Source organism: Myotis brandtii, unplaced genomic scaffold (assembly GCF_000412655.1).
Source record: "Myotis brandtii unplaced genomic scaffold, ASM41265v1 scaffold235, whole genome shotgun sequence".
NCBI classification, from domain to species: Eukaryota; Metazoa; Chordata; class Mammalia; order Chiroptera; family Vespertilionidae; genus Myotis; species Myotis brandtii.
The window spans coordinates 668,923-687,485 of record NW_005358857.1 but is presented as its reverse complement, the minus strand read 5'-3'; the positions used below and the strand labels follow the sequence as shown (position 1 = coordinate 687,485).

The 18,563-nt window shown below is 45.8% G+C and overlaps 1 protein-coding gene across 13 annotated transcripts in view; it reads left to right on the top strand.

Annotated features, from left to right (window-relative positions):
• The window catches only part of ERI3 (ERI1 exoribonuclease family member 3), a 132,823-nt gene that overhangs the window by 24,117 nt on the left and 90,143 nt on the right, over positions 1 to 18,563 (top strand). For 12 of the 13 annotated variants that reach the window (XM_014540043.1, XM_014540042.1, XM_014540041.1 and 9 more), the window contains 2 exons: positions 8,463 to 8,579; positions 14,964 to 15,023. In XM_014540043.1, coding sequence (XP_014395529.1) covers positions 8,505 to 8,579; positions 14,964 to 15,023 — 135 coding nt within the window. In that variant the 5' untranslated portion in view covers positions 8,463 to 8,504. Of the gene's footprint in view, positions 1 to 8,462; positions 8,580 to 14,963; positions 15,024 to 18,134; positions 18,220 to 18,563 lie in introns of all 13 variants that reach the window. The other variant, XR_001362196.1, reaches the window with a different exon arrangement.

Below are 18,563 nucleotides of genomic sequence, written 5' to 3'. Positions count from 1 at the left end.
CCCCCCCCGCACGAATTTCATGCACCGGGCCTCTAGTGATTACATAATAGGATGATAACTGGCTAGAAAACTTGGAATCTTGCTCTCCAAAAGTGTGATGCAAACAGAATCATGGCTTGAGATCATGGTGTTGGAAATGGAATCCAGGGACTATCTGCATTGTTCACAGGTTTTCCCCCCCACCACTAGCAAGCAGCATTTGAATGAAAAGCTAATTGATGAACTGAAAGGGACTGGTAGTTAGTTGAGGATGGAGGAGTCAGAGACTGATGAATGGGATGAAATATGCCATTTTGATAAGGTCTACTTTCACATGACTAGAGAAACAATGCTGGGGCAAGCCTTAAAGGAAGTTCATGATGATGGTGTGGAATGTGATGGTTGTGGATGTTGGTGAGGAGTGCCCAGCTTGGTGCTTCAGGATATTGCACAAACTTTGGCTAGCATCAGAATCACCTCCAGGCTTATTAAAACACAGATTGCTGGCCCCACCCTCAGGGCTCCTGATTCAGAAAGTCTGGGGTAGAGGTCAGGAACTTGCATTTTTATTAAGTTCTCAGTTGATGGGATGCTGCCTGTGAGGGAGCATGTGTTGAGAACCACCGACTGCCTTAGCTTTCTCCTCTATAGAATAAGGTAATCATTCCTGCCTGCCTTACAGAGATGTGGGATCAAACGAGCCAGTGTGTGAGAAAAGTGTTCAATACATTGTGGACAGGATGTCAGTCTGTGTATTGCTTGCTTACTAGCCAGTGATTTTAAAAATCTGTCATGCTAGCTTGGCCATTTCCCTGTCCTGGCATCTGGCTGTCAGGTGTGGACCGAGAAGAGGGAATCTATGAAGCACCTCATGGGAAAGCAGTCTTCTGCGACAAGACCAGCTGCCCCTGGAGCTATGGATGGGGTTCCTGAGCAGGGCCTCCTGAAGCCCAGCCAACCTCTCTGGGTTCTTATCCAAGTTGCACGATCAGAACCCTCTGTCTGCTTGAATGGACCTGGTCCTGTCTTGATCGCCTGTTACTCTCCCCCACCCCTTCCCCCGCAGCTAGTGGATCTTACTGTATTTGCATTGATTGGAAAAATGGTCTTTGTCTAACTAAGCCTCCGATTCATCTTGTGGTCTCAAGCATGTTGCATGACTTTTCCCCACCTTGTCAGGTGATTAACAGAACAGGCTTTGGCTGCATATGCCCAGGTCCCAGAATGTGGAATCTGGACCTCCAAAGTGAGGGGAGCTGGGTAGACTCTGTTCAAATGAGAAGCTATATAGCATAGTGGTTCAGAGCATGGACTCCAGAATTGGACTCTCTGAATTTGAGCCTAGTATCCACCACCTACTAGTAATATGGCTTGCCTTGGGCAAGTCATTTTTACTCTTTATGCCTCACTTGCCTTATTTGCAAAATGGGGTTAACAATAGTACCAATCTGTGCCTGGCATGTAACAGCTATATGTGTCAGCTCTTATTAGTAGAATTACTACTAGTATTATTCTGACTCATGGCCTCATAGTAAGCTATTGGAGTACAGCAGGTGGCTGGGAGGCAGGCCCTGCTTCTCTGGGGAACAGAGAAGAGCCTGCAGGCCCTCTATCAACATAGTGGACAGAGTCAGACACTACCAGGAAGGTTTTTGTTTGTTTTTTTCTCCAATGGGATGGTAAGTTGGATTTGGCATCCTTCCACTTCCATGCCCTCCCTTAGTGCTGCCTCCGGGGACCTCTCCTGCACAAAACGTGAAATTTGTTTAAATTAATTCCATGACAAACTGTGGGTATACAGGTAGCTTGAAATAAATTATTTTGTTGTTTACTGCCCTGAAGGGTTGGCTTCATAGAAGCCACTAATATTTGAAGTTATTACAATTGAATATCTAAAAATGCCTAAACTGAGGCTGATCCAGAGTCATGTGCACGTAGAGGTAGACACGGGCATGCATACCCTTGGACTTTTGGTTTCCTTCACTTATTGGAATTATATATATGTTTTTTAATTCAGATTTCAGGAAAGTAAATTATCATTCACTGTGTTCCACTCCCAACAAAAAATAGCGGTATTCATTTTCAGCCTCTTTTCTACATTTAAATGCTTTGGAGTCTATGGGGATGGGTAAAGAGGGACATGTAGGTGAAAAATCAGCCTTTTAAAGCTCCGATTTCTTTACCCTTCCTTGTCCTGAAACTTCGAGCATCAGCTCTCATCTGTCAAAGTGTAAATCAGCAATTAAAACCCAAACAGCCAAATGCCAAAGATGACCCGAAGCACAAAGCAACTGACAAACAAGTCCGGACAAATCGACGGGTAATTTATAAGCTTTGCCCTAAAATCTAATTATTTGGCAATTCGAATTTGCAGCCAGCCAGGGCTCGGCAATAAATTTAACCCGCCATAAATTATTTAGGAGCAGGCTGTGGTGTAAATCAAAACCACGAGTGTTTGTTTAAGAAATAAGCTCCTTGTGCATAAAATGTCTTTTTTTCCCCCCGAAGAAGAAACTGTTAAGCAAACCATGCCCCATTCATTGCCCAGTGCAGCCCTCACTTCTCACTCTCAACTTCCCCTCTTCACTGTGGCCAGGAGGCTCCTTGATCCCTTGGAGAAAGGACCTGCCTTTGCATGGGACTTTGATCCCAAAACCAAGTATTTGGATACAACCCATGTTTTTGGCAAGTACTACTTTTTCTACCTTGTGGTGTGATGCTACTTTTGGATTTTATCAAACCTTTCTGTGGAGGGGCATACACTTTTTGGAATTTTCTTCAGAAGATGGAGGGAAGGGATAGATTAGTTGTTACTGTCTGTAAAGTGAGGGAATGCAGTTCCTAGGTTGAGAGGGGGAAACCATGAAAAATTATCTGCTCATTCCCTTATTTCAGACAGGACCATAGAATCATCAGCTCAGGCAAAAGAGACTCTGTATTTTGGATTAAAGTCTGTAAGAACACTGTACTATTAAACCCTCAGTCCCATTGTCGAGAGATTCCAACAGTCTAACTTAAGTCCCTCCTGCTTAAAATCCTTTTGTTGTTAGTCTAAATTTAACTATAATCTTATCACTGCAGACACTTTAGTTTAAGGGAGTTTGAATACCCTGTGAGCAACCTACACATTTATTTCTTGTAGCCTACAGATGTGGGTGTGAAATTTCATTTGAAATGCTGTTGCAGTTTTGTCCTCAGCTTATCAAGTTTATCTGAGGTTCTTAGTTGAGCAGTTAGAAAGCAGCTACATAGAACCTTTGCTCCAGCTTAAACCTCTGCTCACTTAAAAAGGTGAGAGAATATTTACTTGGTGCTTTCTTTTTATCTCTCTGTCTTCCCTCCCCTTAAGAAATAGATTTGCAGCTGTCATTTTATTGAGGGAGACAGCGGATATAATTGGTTTAGAACCATGGATACTTTGAAAATCTCACGTTCTAAGGCTTTTGTCCTTAATTGTCAATTGTGGCCAGTTCCCATCCACCATCAGCTTTTTGGGTTTATGGTGCTCTACTTTCTGATAACCTAGTGGTGCAGGCAACTTCTAGATGGTGTAGAGTGACCAACTGTCCCAATTTTAGCCCTGAAAGTCCTGTGTTCCAGGAAACCCTTGGTCTGGACAAACAGAAAGCTGGGACATTGGCAGTTTTTAGCAGTTGAGGGAGGATAAGAAACCGCTTAAAGATGAGAGGCAGGGGATCAGGTAGAAAGTGCTTTGGAGCATTCATTCCATGTTGGGGTTTGACTTCTGGCTTCCATCTTTGTCACCTTAGGTAGATCACCTCTCTGGTCCTACGGAGAACTTGGTCAAAGCAGTGTTTTCTGTTAGAGCCATGTGCTTGGCTTCTGTCTTGCCATTTGTCAGCTCCTTCATATGTTTACTCATCAAAAGTTGAGAGAGTGGCCCGAGCCGGTTTGGCTCAGTGGATAGAGTGTCGGCCTGCAGACCGAAGGGTCCTGGGTTTGATTCCAGTCAAGGGCAAGTACTTTGGTTGCAGGCTTCTCCCCAGCCCGGTCCTTGATCAGGGCGTGTGCAAGAGCCAACCAATCAATGTGTTTCACATCATTATTTGTCTCTGTCTTTCTCTCTCTCTCTTCTACTCTCCCTAAAAATCAATGGAAAAATATCCTCAGGTGAGGATTAAAACAAACAAACAACAACAAGAACAAAAACCACAAGAACAACAAACAAACAAATTTGAGAGTGAAGTCTGCATGCTAGAATGGAGCTGGGTGCTAGAGATGCAAACTGAAGGCTCATGGTTCCTGCGTCCCCGAGCTTGGAGCATATCATCATCTGTGTCATCGCAGCCATAGTGGAGGCTCTTTGGTAGCAGTCCACTAGGACTTTCTGCCTGGATAGTCCACATTTATTGCTCGGGTAACTTGAGAGCCAGTGCAGCCCTCACTTCTCACTCTCAACTTCCCCTCTTCACTGTGGCCAGGAGGCTCCTTGATCCCTTGGAGAAAGTAGACTGAGCTCCCCAAAGACAACCTTTCAGACTAAAAGAATCAGATCTTTCTTGGCCCTTCAAATTTTGAAAGCTGTTATTCCTACTCTCTTTAAGTCTCATTTTCCCCATTTGGAGTCCCAGCTCTGTCCCCAACTAGCAGTATAACTTGAGCAAGTGACAGCTTCTTTTTGGGCCTTAGTTTATTTGTAAAATAGGGATAATAATGATTCCCACCTCATGAGTTGTTAGGGGGATTCAGTGAGATCATTCCTGTTAACATTTAGCAGAGTGTCTGCCACATAGTAAACAATAGATGGAAGGAATGAAATGATTTCATTTTCCGCACATCTCCAAGGATGCCCAGACTCTGAGCACCTCATAGAGAGGAGCCACATCTCACTGTATTTATCTGTGTCCATACCTAGCCCCTGCCTGGTAAATAGTAGGTGTTTAATAGTATTGGTGTATGACCTCATGATGATGATGATATGACCTATCTTCCAGAATTAATAAGGGTAAAATAAGAAAATATATTTGAAAGCACACTGTCAACTGAAAAGTCTAACACTCGGTATGTTCCTCCTCTAAGATACTTATCTTAGTGCATTGTTCATTATTTGTTCACGTATCTTTTCTGCTCATTAGTCTGTGGACTTCTCCAAAGCGGAGACTACATCTTTTTTTTTTTTAATATATTTTTTATTGATTTCAGAGAGGAAAGGAGAGGGAGAGAGAGATAGAAACATCAATGATGAGAGAGAATCATTGATTGGCTGCCTCCTGCACGCCCCCCTCTGAGGATCAAGCCCGCAATCCAGGCATGTGCCCTTGACTGGAATTGAACCTAGGACCCTTCAGTCCGCAGGCCAACGCTTTATCCACTGAGCCAAACCAGCTAGGGCTACATCTTAATTCTAAATCCTGCTCCAACACCTGTACAGTGTCTTGCACCCAGTAGATGTTCAGGCAGTTTAGTTTAATGCAAATGACATACAAATGTAAGGAATTGTGAAACTATTAATAGGGGAAGGAAAGAGGACTGGTAAGTGCAAACTGGTTCTTTCCTTCCTGGCACTACCTTTACACAAGCAGAAGACACTCAACTACTCCTTAAAAAACACCAAAAAAACCCCTTTCATCATTTTTCATCATTATAAAGGAATGATGAAATTGAGTGAGAGGAAAGAAGGGGCAGGAATAAGTTTCAAATAACTTCAAAACTACTGCCCCTAGAAGCTGGCACTTAAGCACTTCTTCATAAGCTCTTGAAATTAATGTGATCAACCTAAAACTTTGAGGTAACCTCTGTGAGTTACCCCTCTTTTTTCATGGAGCTGAGGCTACTTTTTCCTCCTCTCTAGGAGGGTGATAATAAGTGTGAGCACTTCAGTTGGCTCTATTTCCCCAAGAAGCCAGCAGCAGGAAAGTTTGAAGAAAGAACTGCAGTGGGAAAATCCGCAGGCCAAGTTTTCAGAGAATCTACTAGGAATATTGACTCGGTGCTGGTCAGAGCAAGAGCTTACTGTTTTATAAAAAATACTAATGAAATTTAGATCCATAATAACATTTCAGATATCTAAAACAAACCACGTGCTTGTAAAAAAACGAAAAGAGATAAACTTTAAGCCATAAATTCTTGGTAATAGAGGGTTTTTTCCTATTTGTGTTTGATATATATTTTTGTTTCCAGAGGAATGTCAACCCCTAATTTCATAATGTATCACGGGCTTAAGAAAATTGAATTTAATAAAAGCCAGAGATGAATGACATCTTTAAAGGTCCCAACACTTGTCTTTATTAGCAGGACAAACTGCAGGTCTCCAAATACTGCTTCTCTCAAAATGAAAGTTTAAATGAAAAGTACAGTTGTGTCACAGGTTAAATTTCATTGTGGGTCCAGCTAACATTGTTAGTGAGGAGCTGGCTGTATTTGTTTCCTGAGACACCAGGGCAGCCAAACTCAACCAGGCTATGGAGCTCTTTCTCTTGGGGAAGTATTTTTCTGCTTACTGGGAGATGAAAGATACATTAGAAATGGAGGAGTCGGATGAGCCTGACTCAGATGCGTCCCACCTTAGAGTTAGCTCTTGGAGGTTTGGGATATCTGATTTTTCAGAGGGACCAATATGTATGTTGTGTGTGTGTGCCTCAACTTTGTTTTTTAAGCACTACACTCTTCCACCTGGCCAGTTTTGTAGTGCATTGTGGAGAATGAGAGGCCCAGGGAAATGGAGAACATGTTGAGAGGAGAAGCATCACCCAGTCTAAGCAGCAGCCTGGGCCTCCTCTCTGCCCGCGCCCACCCCCCCCTTGGCTTCAGCCTTGCAGCCTCTTCCTTCCTATTTTGAGGGGCTTCTGTCAATTTTCCCATCTTTGGGGATCACCCCAGGGAGACCAGTCAACCAGAACTTTTTAGTTTCTCCAACGTGAAATCTGACTGGCTTGATTTGGTCTTCAGTCTTGCTGTAATGTGTTGGATAAAAATGGGTGCTTTAAAAATCACCTCTGCACGTGATGGTCCTTTGCCTGGGTGATGCTCCCTCTCTCCTCCCCCAACCCTGCTTGTCCCCTCAGTATGTTTAGGGGGCTGGAGGAAGGATATCTGGCTACCCTGGGATATCTGGCTACCCTGGGATATCAAGGCGATCGGCCATTTCTCCTGTCTTTCCATGTGCTTGTTTCCTGAGTGTAGTCAGGTATTAACTGTTCACTGTTGCTTCTCCAGGCTCTCCCTGGACAGAACCAATTTGCCTTGATTTTAGTGATACTGGAAAGGTTCTCTCCAGAATGGGGGACTTGGGATAGGGATGCTCCTGGAACTGACTGCTGGGACCACTGGGTGGGCAGAGCGCTCGCGTGTGTGCGCTTGCTCGCGCGCTCTCTCTCTCTCTCTCTCTCTCTCTGCAGTGGAGGCCTTTTCCACATGCTAATTTTACTCGGAGGATTTTGCTTTTATTTATTTTTTTATTATTTCCTATTTGTCTCTTCCAGATGTTTTCAGGGCAGTTTTTTTGTGTTGTAAACTAATTCCATTCATGTTTTAAAAATTTATGAAAGCGCTAATAAAAATGTCAAAGTGGTAAAAATGTTAGCTTTTCCTCTGCTTTGATTAAATTTTGCAAACTGTTTTTGAATATTAAAAAGCAATAATTTTTTTTATTCTCTCTGCTTGCTTTCCCTCTTCTCTCTGGTGCGTGTGTGCTCTCTCCTGCCCTCTCCCCCCTCTGGTGCTTTCCTCCCTTCCCAGGAGCGATGTATGAGGCTTGCTGCACAGCCAGCGTTCTGCAAGCCTGTTTGCACACCAGGACCTTGGTGCTGTGCATCTCTATTAAATAACGGAGACAAATTAATCTTAGAGACACCAAACAAATTGTCACTCCTCCTTCTCTTCCATTACGTTCCAGTGGACTGGGAAGGGCTGGTTAAGCGATTTGGGGTGGGGGAGCTGCCTAGGGGGAGGGCTTGCTGCCTGAAAGAAAGGTGGGAGGCACTAGCTCTTATTACTCTTACTCAGTTTTCGCCTCTTTACTATCCCCTTTGGCTTTATTTATTATGTTTTGTTGTTATTGTTTTTTATAAAAACTAATGAAACTCCTCAGCTCTGTTTAAACTTCATATACAGGAGACTGTGCATCGGTCTGATGGCTGATTGTCTTTATAGCTGGACAGTCAGGCCCCTTCCAGGGCAGGGACCTGGGTCAGGGGAAGTAAGGGCCCCCTTTTAGGGGGTCCAGTGAACCACTTGCTAGAGAACCACTTGGGAAACTGGGGCAGATTGTACTAGTGTCTACCTTCTCCTTTCCAGAGACAAAGGGGATGGGGCATGTGTCCAGTCCCTGAAACCTGAGCATGTTCACAGTGGGAGGGTTAGGACTTGACTGAGTTAGCATCATCTCACTCAGTCTTGGGTTTGGCCTAGCAGGAGGTACTGAGTTCAAAACACTCTCTCATTCTTAACTCTGCGTTATTATTTGAAATGGTTGATTTAAAAAACAAACAAACACTTCTTCTTCTGTGTATTTGCCATTCCAGGAAATCATCGAGTTCCCCATCCTGAAGCTAAATGGCCGGACCATGGAGATTGAGTCTACTTTTCACATGTATGTCCAGCCCGTAATCCATCCACAGCTTACTCCCTTCTGCACAGAGGTAAGGGCCCTGCAGGTGGCAGCAACGGCCACTGGGGCAGGAGCTTTTGGACCATTGGTGTATAGGCTCATTAGGGAAAGTTAGGTCTTATCAGCAGCTTAGGCCGGTGCACATTGGACCCAGCAGTTGGCTCTTTACAAAGTCTGCCACTCCATTTGGGCCACTCTGGTCATTGGAGACCCAGGGAGAACAGTGGCACAATCTGTCCCAGTTTCACCAACATTTTCCCTTTCTTGTAATCCCTACCCTTCCTGGTGAGGGGGCAGTTGGAGTCAAGGAGCAGGATGGTGCTTCTGGGGCTCAGATTTCTTTTCAGTTTCATTTCCCTTAGGATCCATTGACAAGAGGTGAAGATTTCAGCTTCTTAGAAGGAGCGGTTCAGGGTTTCTTAGCTTTCTGACGATGTTTCTCTATCCTGAGGAAAATAGCCCTATGTGAAATGAAACATCAGTTGAGTTTGTAGGTAGGAAGCACGCTCTATCACCGAGGAAAGAGAAGGGCAATCCAGTGGGGGTATGAGCACAGCCTGGCCAAGGCTCAACTGTCCCTATCCTTGTCCTAGGCTGGTCCTGAACTCAGCCACCTTGTCAGCAGGTCAGCATCATCCCCGTTTTCCAGTCTGGGAAACTGAGATCTTAAATATGCTTGCTGGAGGCTCAAATGAACTATTGGCAGAGAGGCACCCTGAAGAGTTCTGACTCATGACTGTACGGAGAGCCTTCTGTGCCTGCTTTCCCCTGTGATGTGTTATGTTATACTCTGTGGTGGCCACAGGCTGTGGTGAAATCACAAGAATGGTCAAGAATATGTAGTAACAGAGGTGATGGGGGAACATGAGTTTTTCCAGAATCCTTTCAGAATTTGGGGCTGGGATACATTAAGACTGTGCCTTCAGTTAGAGGCCTACTTTTACATATGAATGAAACAGGAGGAAAGAAGGTCTTGAGAAACCCCAAAACAATCTTGGTTGTAGGAAGCTGGGGAAGGACCTGCCTGCCACGGTGGGAGGGCCCAGATACGGGGTTCGGAGGGTCATTCCTGGGCTTGATGCCAGTGTTTGCTGCCTGACTCAGGTGGGCCTTTTGTTACAGGCATCCGCCTGCCAAGGTGTCTAGTCTCTCAAGTCTTTTGTTGTTACAGCTAATGATATTGAGGTTCTTTCTCCTTTTTGGGGTCTACTGTTTCCCCCCCCCCCTTTCCCTGGGAATAACCTATGCCACCAGGGGGTACCAATTGTCTTTTTTGCCCCTTTTGAAAAATCAACATTTTAATGATGGTGATGAAAATCCCCTTCCTTACAGGAGGAGAAGGGAAAACTTTTCTTAAACTAGCTAGTTACTGAGCCCTCCATGGGCCTGAAAGTGTAGTATCCTCTGTCCTTCTCTTCCTCCTCTCTGTGTAACTTCCCCTTGGGGGATCCAGCTCCGGCTAGGCTGCTTGGCATAGACAAGGAGGCCCAGATTTGTCAAAGTTGCTGCCTGTTTAGGGATGGAGCAGAGCACTGCTGGAGCTCGGCCTGGGCAAGAGTAGATGCTTTATAGTATTGGGAAAAGGGTGTTTTTTTTAGAGTAGGGCTCTGCTTTTTTTTTTTTTTTTTTTTTTTGAGTGGGGAGGGATTGTTGGACTATGATGAAAATTTCTAGAAAGTTTCACTCAAGGACATACATACATAATTTGGATGGTAGTAGGCATGGTGGTGTTGGGAGATCCTTGTTGTGAGTATGAAAGTGTGGCAGGCTTCCAGAGCTCAAAACTCTCCCTGACCAGGTCGCTGCCTTTCTGTCCAGCCTCATATCTCCCTGCTTCATCTTCCCTTCACTTCCCTCATCCAAATGTCACCTTCTCACAATCTACCTCTGCACGTGATGGTCCTTTGCCTGGGTGATGCTCCTTCTCTCCTCCCCCAACCCTGCTTGTCCCCTAAGACTCTGCTCAGGGTCACCTTCTCTGGGAAGGCTGGGAAGGCTGGGTTGTGTTCACCCCAACATAACACTGATCATTTCCATTATACTGTAATTATTTATCTTGTCTCCCCACTAAACTCAGTGAGCAGAAACTAGATCTGATCCATCTTTGTCCCATCATTAGGGCCCGGTACCAAGCAAACACTTAATACATGTTCCTTAAATGGATTAATATTGTCAAGGAGTTATTCGACCACACCTTGCCTCTCCTAGAGTAACTGTACTGCTGACTTGCTCTTTTGAGAAGTAAAGTCTTTGGAAAACCTTGGATGATCTAAATATTGCCCTGTCTCCATACCATATGGAACTGCTATGCAGAGAGAGGCATGGGCACAGGATGGGGGCCATTGTTCTCAGACCTCATCCAACCTGGCAGTAATTGCCTTTCCAGCTAGCAGCAGTTCTCAACCTGTGGGTCGCGACCCCTTTGGCGGTCGAACGACCCTTTCACAGGGGTCGCCTAAGACCATCCTGCATATCAGATATTTACATTACGATTCATAACAGTAGCAACATTACAGTTATGAAGTAGCAACGAAAATAATTTTATGGTTGGGTCACAACATGAGGAACTGTATTTAAAGGGCCAGAAGGTTGAGAACCACTGAGCTAGAGGGACCCTTTCATTAGTAAGTGTGAGGAACAATCCCAGAGCTCCTGGTTGTGCCTAAGCAGCTCCTCTGGTAGAATTTTCTCTCTTGCACAAGTTCTTAAGAACTCTGGCGTGTGTGTGTGTGTACACACAAATGACACATGAGTACACACATGAGCACATGCTTGTGCTGGGGGGAAGGAGATAGGCTCAGTGCTAGCAGGAGGCAGAGGGATTCTGCTTTGGGTGAGTCTGTAGCCCGCATACAGACACTCTTACTGCTCTGTGTAATGAACATGTTACTGGCCTTCTTGAGGTCCTTTCTTACTTTCAGTTGATAGCCTGGAGACATGGTTCTGACAGGGATAGGATGGGATGTGTTTCATTCCTTCCCAAGCCCTATCCCTACCACCTCTAGAATCTGCTCCAGCTCATCAGATCTCTGTCTCCAGCAGCTGGACTGCCACACAGTCCCTGACATGGGCAGTCTTTTTTGTCATTGTCATTGTTGTGGAAAAAAAAAAAAACTAGAAAAATACCCATTTTGCTAAATGCCAGTAAAGGGCTTTGTCTTTCACCTGTACTTATAAAGGGTGAGATTTATTGGTCTTTTTGTCTGAGGAGAAAGAGTGGGTCTGATTATCAGATTGCACACCAGAGACAAGTGCTTATGTAATCAACAAACTGTCTTGGTGTCAGAATACGATTGTGTTGGAGATAAACTGTGAAAGGAGAAAGTGCTGGATGCTGACATACTATTGGCACCAAGTGTCTTGGGCTGCTTCCTGTAGTTGCTAGTGTTTGTGATGAAGCCAGCTCATTCCTGGACAAAGCCCTTGTGTGGGTAGGGGATCTCAGTAACCAGCCATGTTATCAGTCAGGGTCAAAAGCCCCTCGCCTTGTGGTTTCCGAGTCTGGAGAAGCGGGAGTTAATCTGTAATCCCTCAGTGAAAGGAGCCACAGAACACACATTAATTCTTCCTCTCACCTCTCCTGCTTTAAGTGGTTAAGGTCTCTGAGCTCTGTTTAGCCTGTGAGCTCTGGTTCTCAGCCTAATAATACTTGGCTTTGCTCTAGTACCTTTCATGGTGAGGATGTGAAAGCTTTTTACAAATATATATTAACCCAAGTGGAAATGAGCTTAAACTGTAGCATGAAAGATTTAAGTTATGCCTAAGGTAGAAATTCCCAGTAGTTATTTTATTAAATTGTCTCTTGTCTCTCTCTGTCATAGCTTGTGGTATAAGTCTTACAGGTGTCTTACTGGTTGTCAGTATCAGGTAGAGGGACTAACTTTCTTAATTTCACTCCCTCTTCAGCCAGTGCCTTGGCAGAGCTGAAAAGATAGCAGTCCATCCTTGGAGGAATTGATAATACAGGGGAATGAGGCCTCCCCCTGGAAGACTGCCTCTAGTTGAACCAAGAGCTCAAGCCTCTGTGTCTCTGGGGGTTGAGTCAAGCCCTTTAGGAAGTCAGCTGTAAGCTGTGTCTTGTTGGACCACCAGTGTGGCATGGGTAGCATGGAGAGAGAGGGAGCTGAGCTCACTGGGTTCCTCCCAAGCTGGTAATTCTAGGATTACTGACCACTGCAGAGGAGTTTGAGAAAGCTCCAGGACCCTAGCGCCCCCACCCCCACCTCCACGGTGGAAAGAGGAGGCCTCGTCTGTAGTGAAGCTCCCACAGAGCAGCACCCCTGGTTTTCCTTTTTGGTCGAGTGATTTTTCTCTCCCAAGCCAGGGATTTCCCTAGGGCCCAGAGCAGGTGCTTCTGGGGTATACAGATGCTGACCTAAGTTCCATCTCCAAGGAGGGAGGGTTCTTGGCAAGGGTGCCATTGGTTTCCTGTGTGTCTGGAAGCCTTTGGCATTGAGCTCATCTGAGTGACCCTTGATGGCAGCCAAGAGAAGGAGTAGCCCTCCCTTGTCCCAGAAACTCAGACCAGATATGAGACTGGCCCACAGACCCTGGAGCTTTCCAAGAAATAAGAATGGATGTGGGCCCTCTTCCAGGATAGTCCTGACCCAGAGCTCCAAGCTTGGAGATATAGCTCGGCCCTGGGAGAACTAAGCAGAAGAGAAGCTGGGCCAGAAAGGGCAGTGTGGGTACATGGGTGGTAGTCAGTCATCTGGATATGGAGCTGGAGTTGGTAACAAGTCTACTCTGGACTCTGGCCCCTGCATGCTGAGGCACAACATGGCAACTGCCTGCTCAGTGTGTGGCTCTGGAAGGTGTAAATGCTCTGGGTGGTAGCGGGGCTGGGCATAGGAAAGAGCTGCCAAAAAGAACACAGATCCAATGAAGGTTTTCATGTTTTTCTTTACTGCTGACTCCCTAGTTCCTAGAATGGGGCCCAGCATGGTGTAGGCTCTCCATGAACAGTTGTTGACTAAATCAGAGGAGCCTTAGCACTCCAGGATTAAAGCTGCTGACCCTGGCTCGTCTCCTCCCTGCCCCCAGCCCTCAGTAGACCATCTGTTCTTCTCCTTGGCTCAGCCCTCCCTCTGCTGGGCAATTCTCTGGTCTCCCAAGCAAGGAAAGGGTGTGGAGGTGCCAGCCGGGTGGGCATGCTGTGGGTTAAAGCCTTTTGAAACAACAGTGTAGTTAATCTTTCTAATTTATTTTCCTTTTAGACCATGGGAAGTCTGTAGGCAGCAGCTGTTACCCAATTAAAATACAGATTAATATAAAAACAGTTTCTGGAATATAAAATAGAGTGGCTGTGTCCTTACACTTCCTTAAAATACCACCTAATAATGACTTGATGAACTACAGAAACCCACCTAGAGGAACTCAGCGTTCTTAAAATGAAAATTTCTTCCCTGAAAGGTGTGTATTACCATTCCATGTAAGTCACTATGAGAAAATAACCTTCCCTCTTAGTGCCAGCGGTTCCTGTGAGTTGGGTATTTGGTATTCATTAAATGTAATTATAGTTTAATTGGAGTTTAATCTGCACCCCCAACACTTAAAAAAATAAGTTTCCAAGCAAACCTTCGATGCTACTGTCTCTGGAAGTAGCCAGGGGCACAGTGGGCATGGTGATCTCCAGCTGAGTCCTGTTCTGTGGATGGGGACCTCCTGCCTCAGATCCTTGAGGCGATATGTTCTAGTCTGTGCTTGAGGGATTTTTTCACTACAAAACAAAACACAACAAAACAAAGCAACAAGCTTGTTTAACCTAAGCCTGCCCTGGGTGGAGCATAGGCCTGTGAGTCAGAAATTCTCTAGACCAGGTTTGTACCTTAGGCCTTTTTGCCTGAGTTTCCCCATCAGTTAAAGGTGCCTGTTTCCTGCTCGGCTAGTTGGTATTGAGGCTCCAGGCATACAGGGTGAAGGGTGGAGCTTGTGGGACTCTCTGGCCCTTCACTGGTGTTAGATGGGGAAATGCTGGACATCGAGGCCCAGAGAAGGGGTGGACTTGAAACCAAGTGTGCCTGTCCTATGTGGTTATTCCCTAAGTCCGACCGGAGCTTCTGTGAAGCTTGGAGGTGATTTACTTTAGACTGAAATTTGTGGGGAGTTATTGAGCCTATGGAACACAAAAGACATGTAAAATCTTTTTTTTTTTTTCTTACAAATGAAAGCTGAAACAGGTATGAGACATACCCTGTGATCAGAGGGTAGATGTGTATCTATTTCAGGGCAGGATGTCGTTGGGAAGTTTACAGTGTGTCCTAGGACTTGATTCCCAAGGCTTCTGTCAGGTTCCCAGCCTAAGCAGTGCAGGTCAGAGTTCTTTATAGTAGAAGGATAAAAACAGAAAGGAAAGGAAAAACAGAAACTCCAGCTTCGAGTTTTCCATTCATTGGCTCTTTATCTTTCCTTTCAGCTCACCGGGATTATCCAAGCCATGGTGGATGGTCAGCCCAGCCTGCAGCAAGTGCTGGAGGTAGGTTGAATGACCTTTAATTCCTGACCTCTGATCCCTTCCTGCTGCCTTTCTCTCCCTCCCCTCCTGAGAATGTAGCTGTGTAATTTGACTATGATTATGGCTTGATTAGAATAACATTTGCTGTCACATCAGTGACATGCTGTTGAGGGTATTGAACCATTGATCTGTCATCTCCAGCTGTTCCCGTCAGGGTTACTGACAAGATGTCCGAGTGCTGCCAGGAGGCTGGCAGAGAGCCCCCACCCCTTCCAGTGCTGGGCAGTGCTGGCCAGCCTGCGCTGGGCAGGTTGGGGAGGGGAGCTGAGCTGTGGCGCTGTGGGACTGGCCCCGGGGACTGGAGGTGTTTTTGTTTAGCTTTAGTGTTGGCTTCTTGTGGCATGTGAGCACTTCATTAACTCCCCCAGAACTCCCCATCGATGGCTTTTGTTTGCTGTCGGCTCCTCCAGGAGGTGCGGCTGGGCCCGCCTGCCCCACTGCAGCTTGCTGCTGGACGCACTGTGCCTGTCGGGTGCAGAGGCTGTACTGGGTAATGATTCCTAATCAGAATAATTACAACAATTGCCTGTGTGAGGAAAATCAAATTAAAGGCTTTAGAACCCTTGGCAGAGACCACACTTCTAGGATGTTCTCCTCGGGGAGCTGGTAAAGGTTAGGATGCAGCTTCTTATGCTCCAGCCTAAGAGAAGGAGGAAGGGCAGTGCTCTGCCTCAGCTTGTTTCCCAGCCCCCTCTGCCTGGGGGTTTTCAGAGAGGGAGACGGTCCCTCTCCCAGGTCCCACACCCACTCCCTTTTCTCTAGGGAGCAGGGAGAAGATTTCCTTGGGTGCTTTATTTCTCTTTAAGACCAAAGCACCCAAAGCTGAGCCCCTGTCAAAGCACAGGAGAAAGCAGACTATCTGGGGAAGAGCAGGGCACGTCTGCATTGGAGGTAGTTAGCATAGAGGTAAGAGGGTGGTGGCAGGAGAGGGAGGAAGAGCTGTTTATTTAGCCAAGAGGGCCTGTCCCACAGGGGAGAGAAGTGCAGACTGAATTTCCTGGGGCTCCCCAGGATGGAACCAGAGCCAGAGAGCCAGGTTTTGGCTCAGCCAGTGGCAGAGTGCTTCTTGTCCCTGACAGTGTGCAAGCCCAGGCTCTGTGACCAGTCAGGTTCTGGGCAAGGAGAGGATTAGGGTACCTGCAGAAGGCTAGGAGAAGATGAGCTCTGAGGTGTCTCCCAACCCTATTGTCCCTCATTTTTTTTTAATATATTTTTATTGATTTCAGAGAGGAAGGGAGAGGGAGAGAGAGATAGAAACATCAATGATGAGAGAGAATCATTGATTGGCTGCGTTCTGCACGTCCCCTACTGGAGTTCGAGCTCCAACCCAGGAATGTGCCCTTGACTGGAATCGAACCCGGGACCCTTCAGTCCTCAGGCTGACGCTCTGTCCGCTGAGCCAAACCAGCGAGGGTTTGTTCCTCTTTTTTTGACAGAAGATTCACTCTTATGACTGAGGGGCCTCCCAGAGTCAAGGAGAAAGAAGGGACCTATCCTTCCCTCTGGCACAGCCTGCATCCCCAGATAGGGCCTGGCTCCTGCGGGAGGATATAACACAGGCAGCTTGTCCCTGGAACGTCTCTGTTTGGTTTGGGTCTTGGGAGGAAGATGCTTGTTCTGGGCCATCACCAAACCAGGGTTGGTGGGGTTAAGAGATTTTTTTTCTGTCAGTGGTGCCAGTTGAGGGGGAGATGTATCTTCATGAGGCCAGCCCTGGAGAGGAATGCTCAGAGGATTCTGAGTCTCCCCCAGAAAGCTCTTTCTGCTACTTCAGCACACTTTGTGGGGAAGAGGGAAGATTTCTGGCTCAGCCTGAATAGGGAGTCTCTGTCAAGATAAGGAGACCAGACCAGGCTCTGCCTGTTATAGAGCTAAGGAGCTAACTTTTTGTCTTAACCAGGCCCTGAGCAGGTAGTTAGCTAGGTGTTTGCCTGCCTCATTTGTTCTTTTTATTTTTTTTCCTTCACTTAGCTCATTTGGCCTAGCCATCTCTTCCCACCTCCCCTGTCCAGCCTGGAGCCATTAGAGCCAGCAGGGAGAGAGAGGATATAGGAGTGAGTGGTGGTCATTCCCACATCCCAAGACAGGGTCAATGGATGGACTTCTAGGCTCCTGTAAACCCATCCATCCATCCATCCACATAGCCATCCACACATTCATGCCCCACCCATCCACTCATCTAGTTACCATCCATAATCCACCCATCAACCCATCCATCTATCCATCTGACGTAGATGTTCTAAGTAGGCTCAGTCTGGGTTCCTTTAGACCTTGGGTAGCTGGAGGAGGTCTGTCCTAACCTAGCGTCAGCCTCAATTCCTGTTCCTCCTTTCTATACACTGTGGACTGTGGTCACATTACTCCCTACTCATATTTCAATTCGAAAATATCTGGGTTAGAGATTACCATAGTGAATAAGACAGATAAGAGTCCCTGCCTTCATGGTGCTTATAGTCTGGTGAGGAAGGCTGACATTAAACAGATAATTGCTTCTCAAATACACAATGATTGGGCATGTGCCTCTGCCTTTAGTATCCTTTTCTCTGTTCCACCCTGTCAAGCAAACCCAACCACCAAACCCCTAATTCAAGTATCTTCTCTTTTTTTAATATGTTTTTATTGATTTTTTTAGAGAGAGAGGAAGGGAGAGGGATAGAGAGATAGAAACATCAATGAGAGAGAAACATCATCTATTGGCTGCCTCCTGCATGCCTCCTACTGGGGATTGAGCCTACAACCCGGGCATTTGCCCTGACTGGGAATCGAACCGGTGACCTCTTGGTACATGGATCAATGCTTAACCACCAAGCCACACTGGCCAGGCTCAATTATCTTCTTTCTGAAACCTTTCTGACTCCTTTCTCTGTAAATGGTAGAGTTAGCCACTTCCTTCTTTTGGTGCGGTAGCGTCTGGTCACTTCTTTATTATTGCATCTATTACATTGTATTATGATGATCTGCCTCTCTCCCCTTCTTAGCCTACTGTCTATTTTGTAGTAAGCACTTAAATACATTATTACATTTAATTCTCAAAGCAATCTGTAAGGGGAGTCATCCTACCTCATTTTACAGACGAAGGAAACTGAAGTTCAGAGGGGTTAAATGACTTTTAAACGACTTCCCATCAATGACACAGCCAGGATATTGAAGATCCAAGGTTAGAACCCATATGTGTCTGACTTTCAATCCTGCATTTCTAACTACTGTGCCATAAAGCCTTTAAAAATGATCCTCCTGTGTGAGTGGAGCAGTGGTATGATCTGCTGCCCCATGCTTGGGATCGTCTGAAAAATAGGTGATGCTTCATGAATTCTTCATAATAATTCTGTCATTATATACAGATTTTAGTATTTGTACTTCCAGTGTGAGTGCAAATAATAAAACCCATGAAAGGGATGAAGGGAGAACTAGACTCGAAAGTGTGTTTAGGAGCAATTTCTTTCCCTACCTAGGAATTGTGCTCAGCCTTCAAAAGAATCTACTGAATTTTAATCATCAATG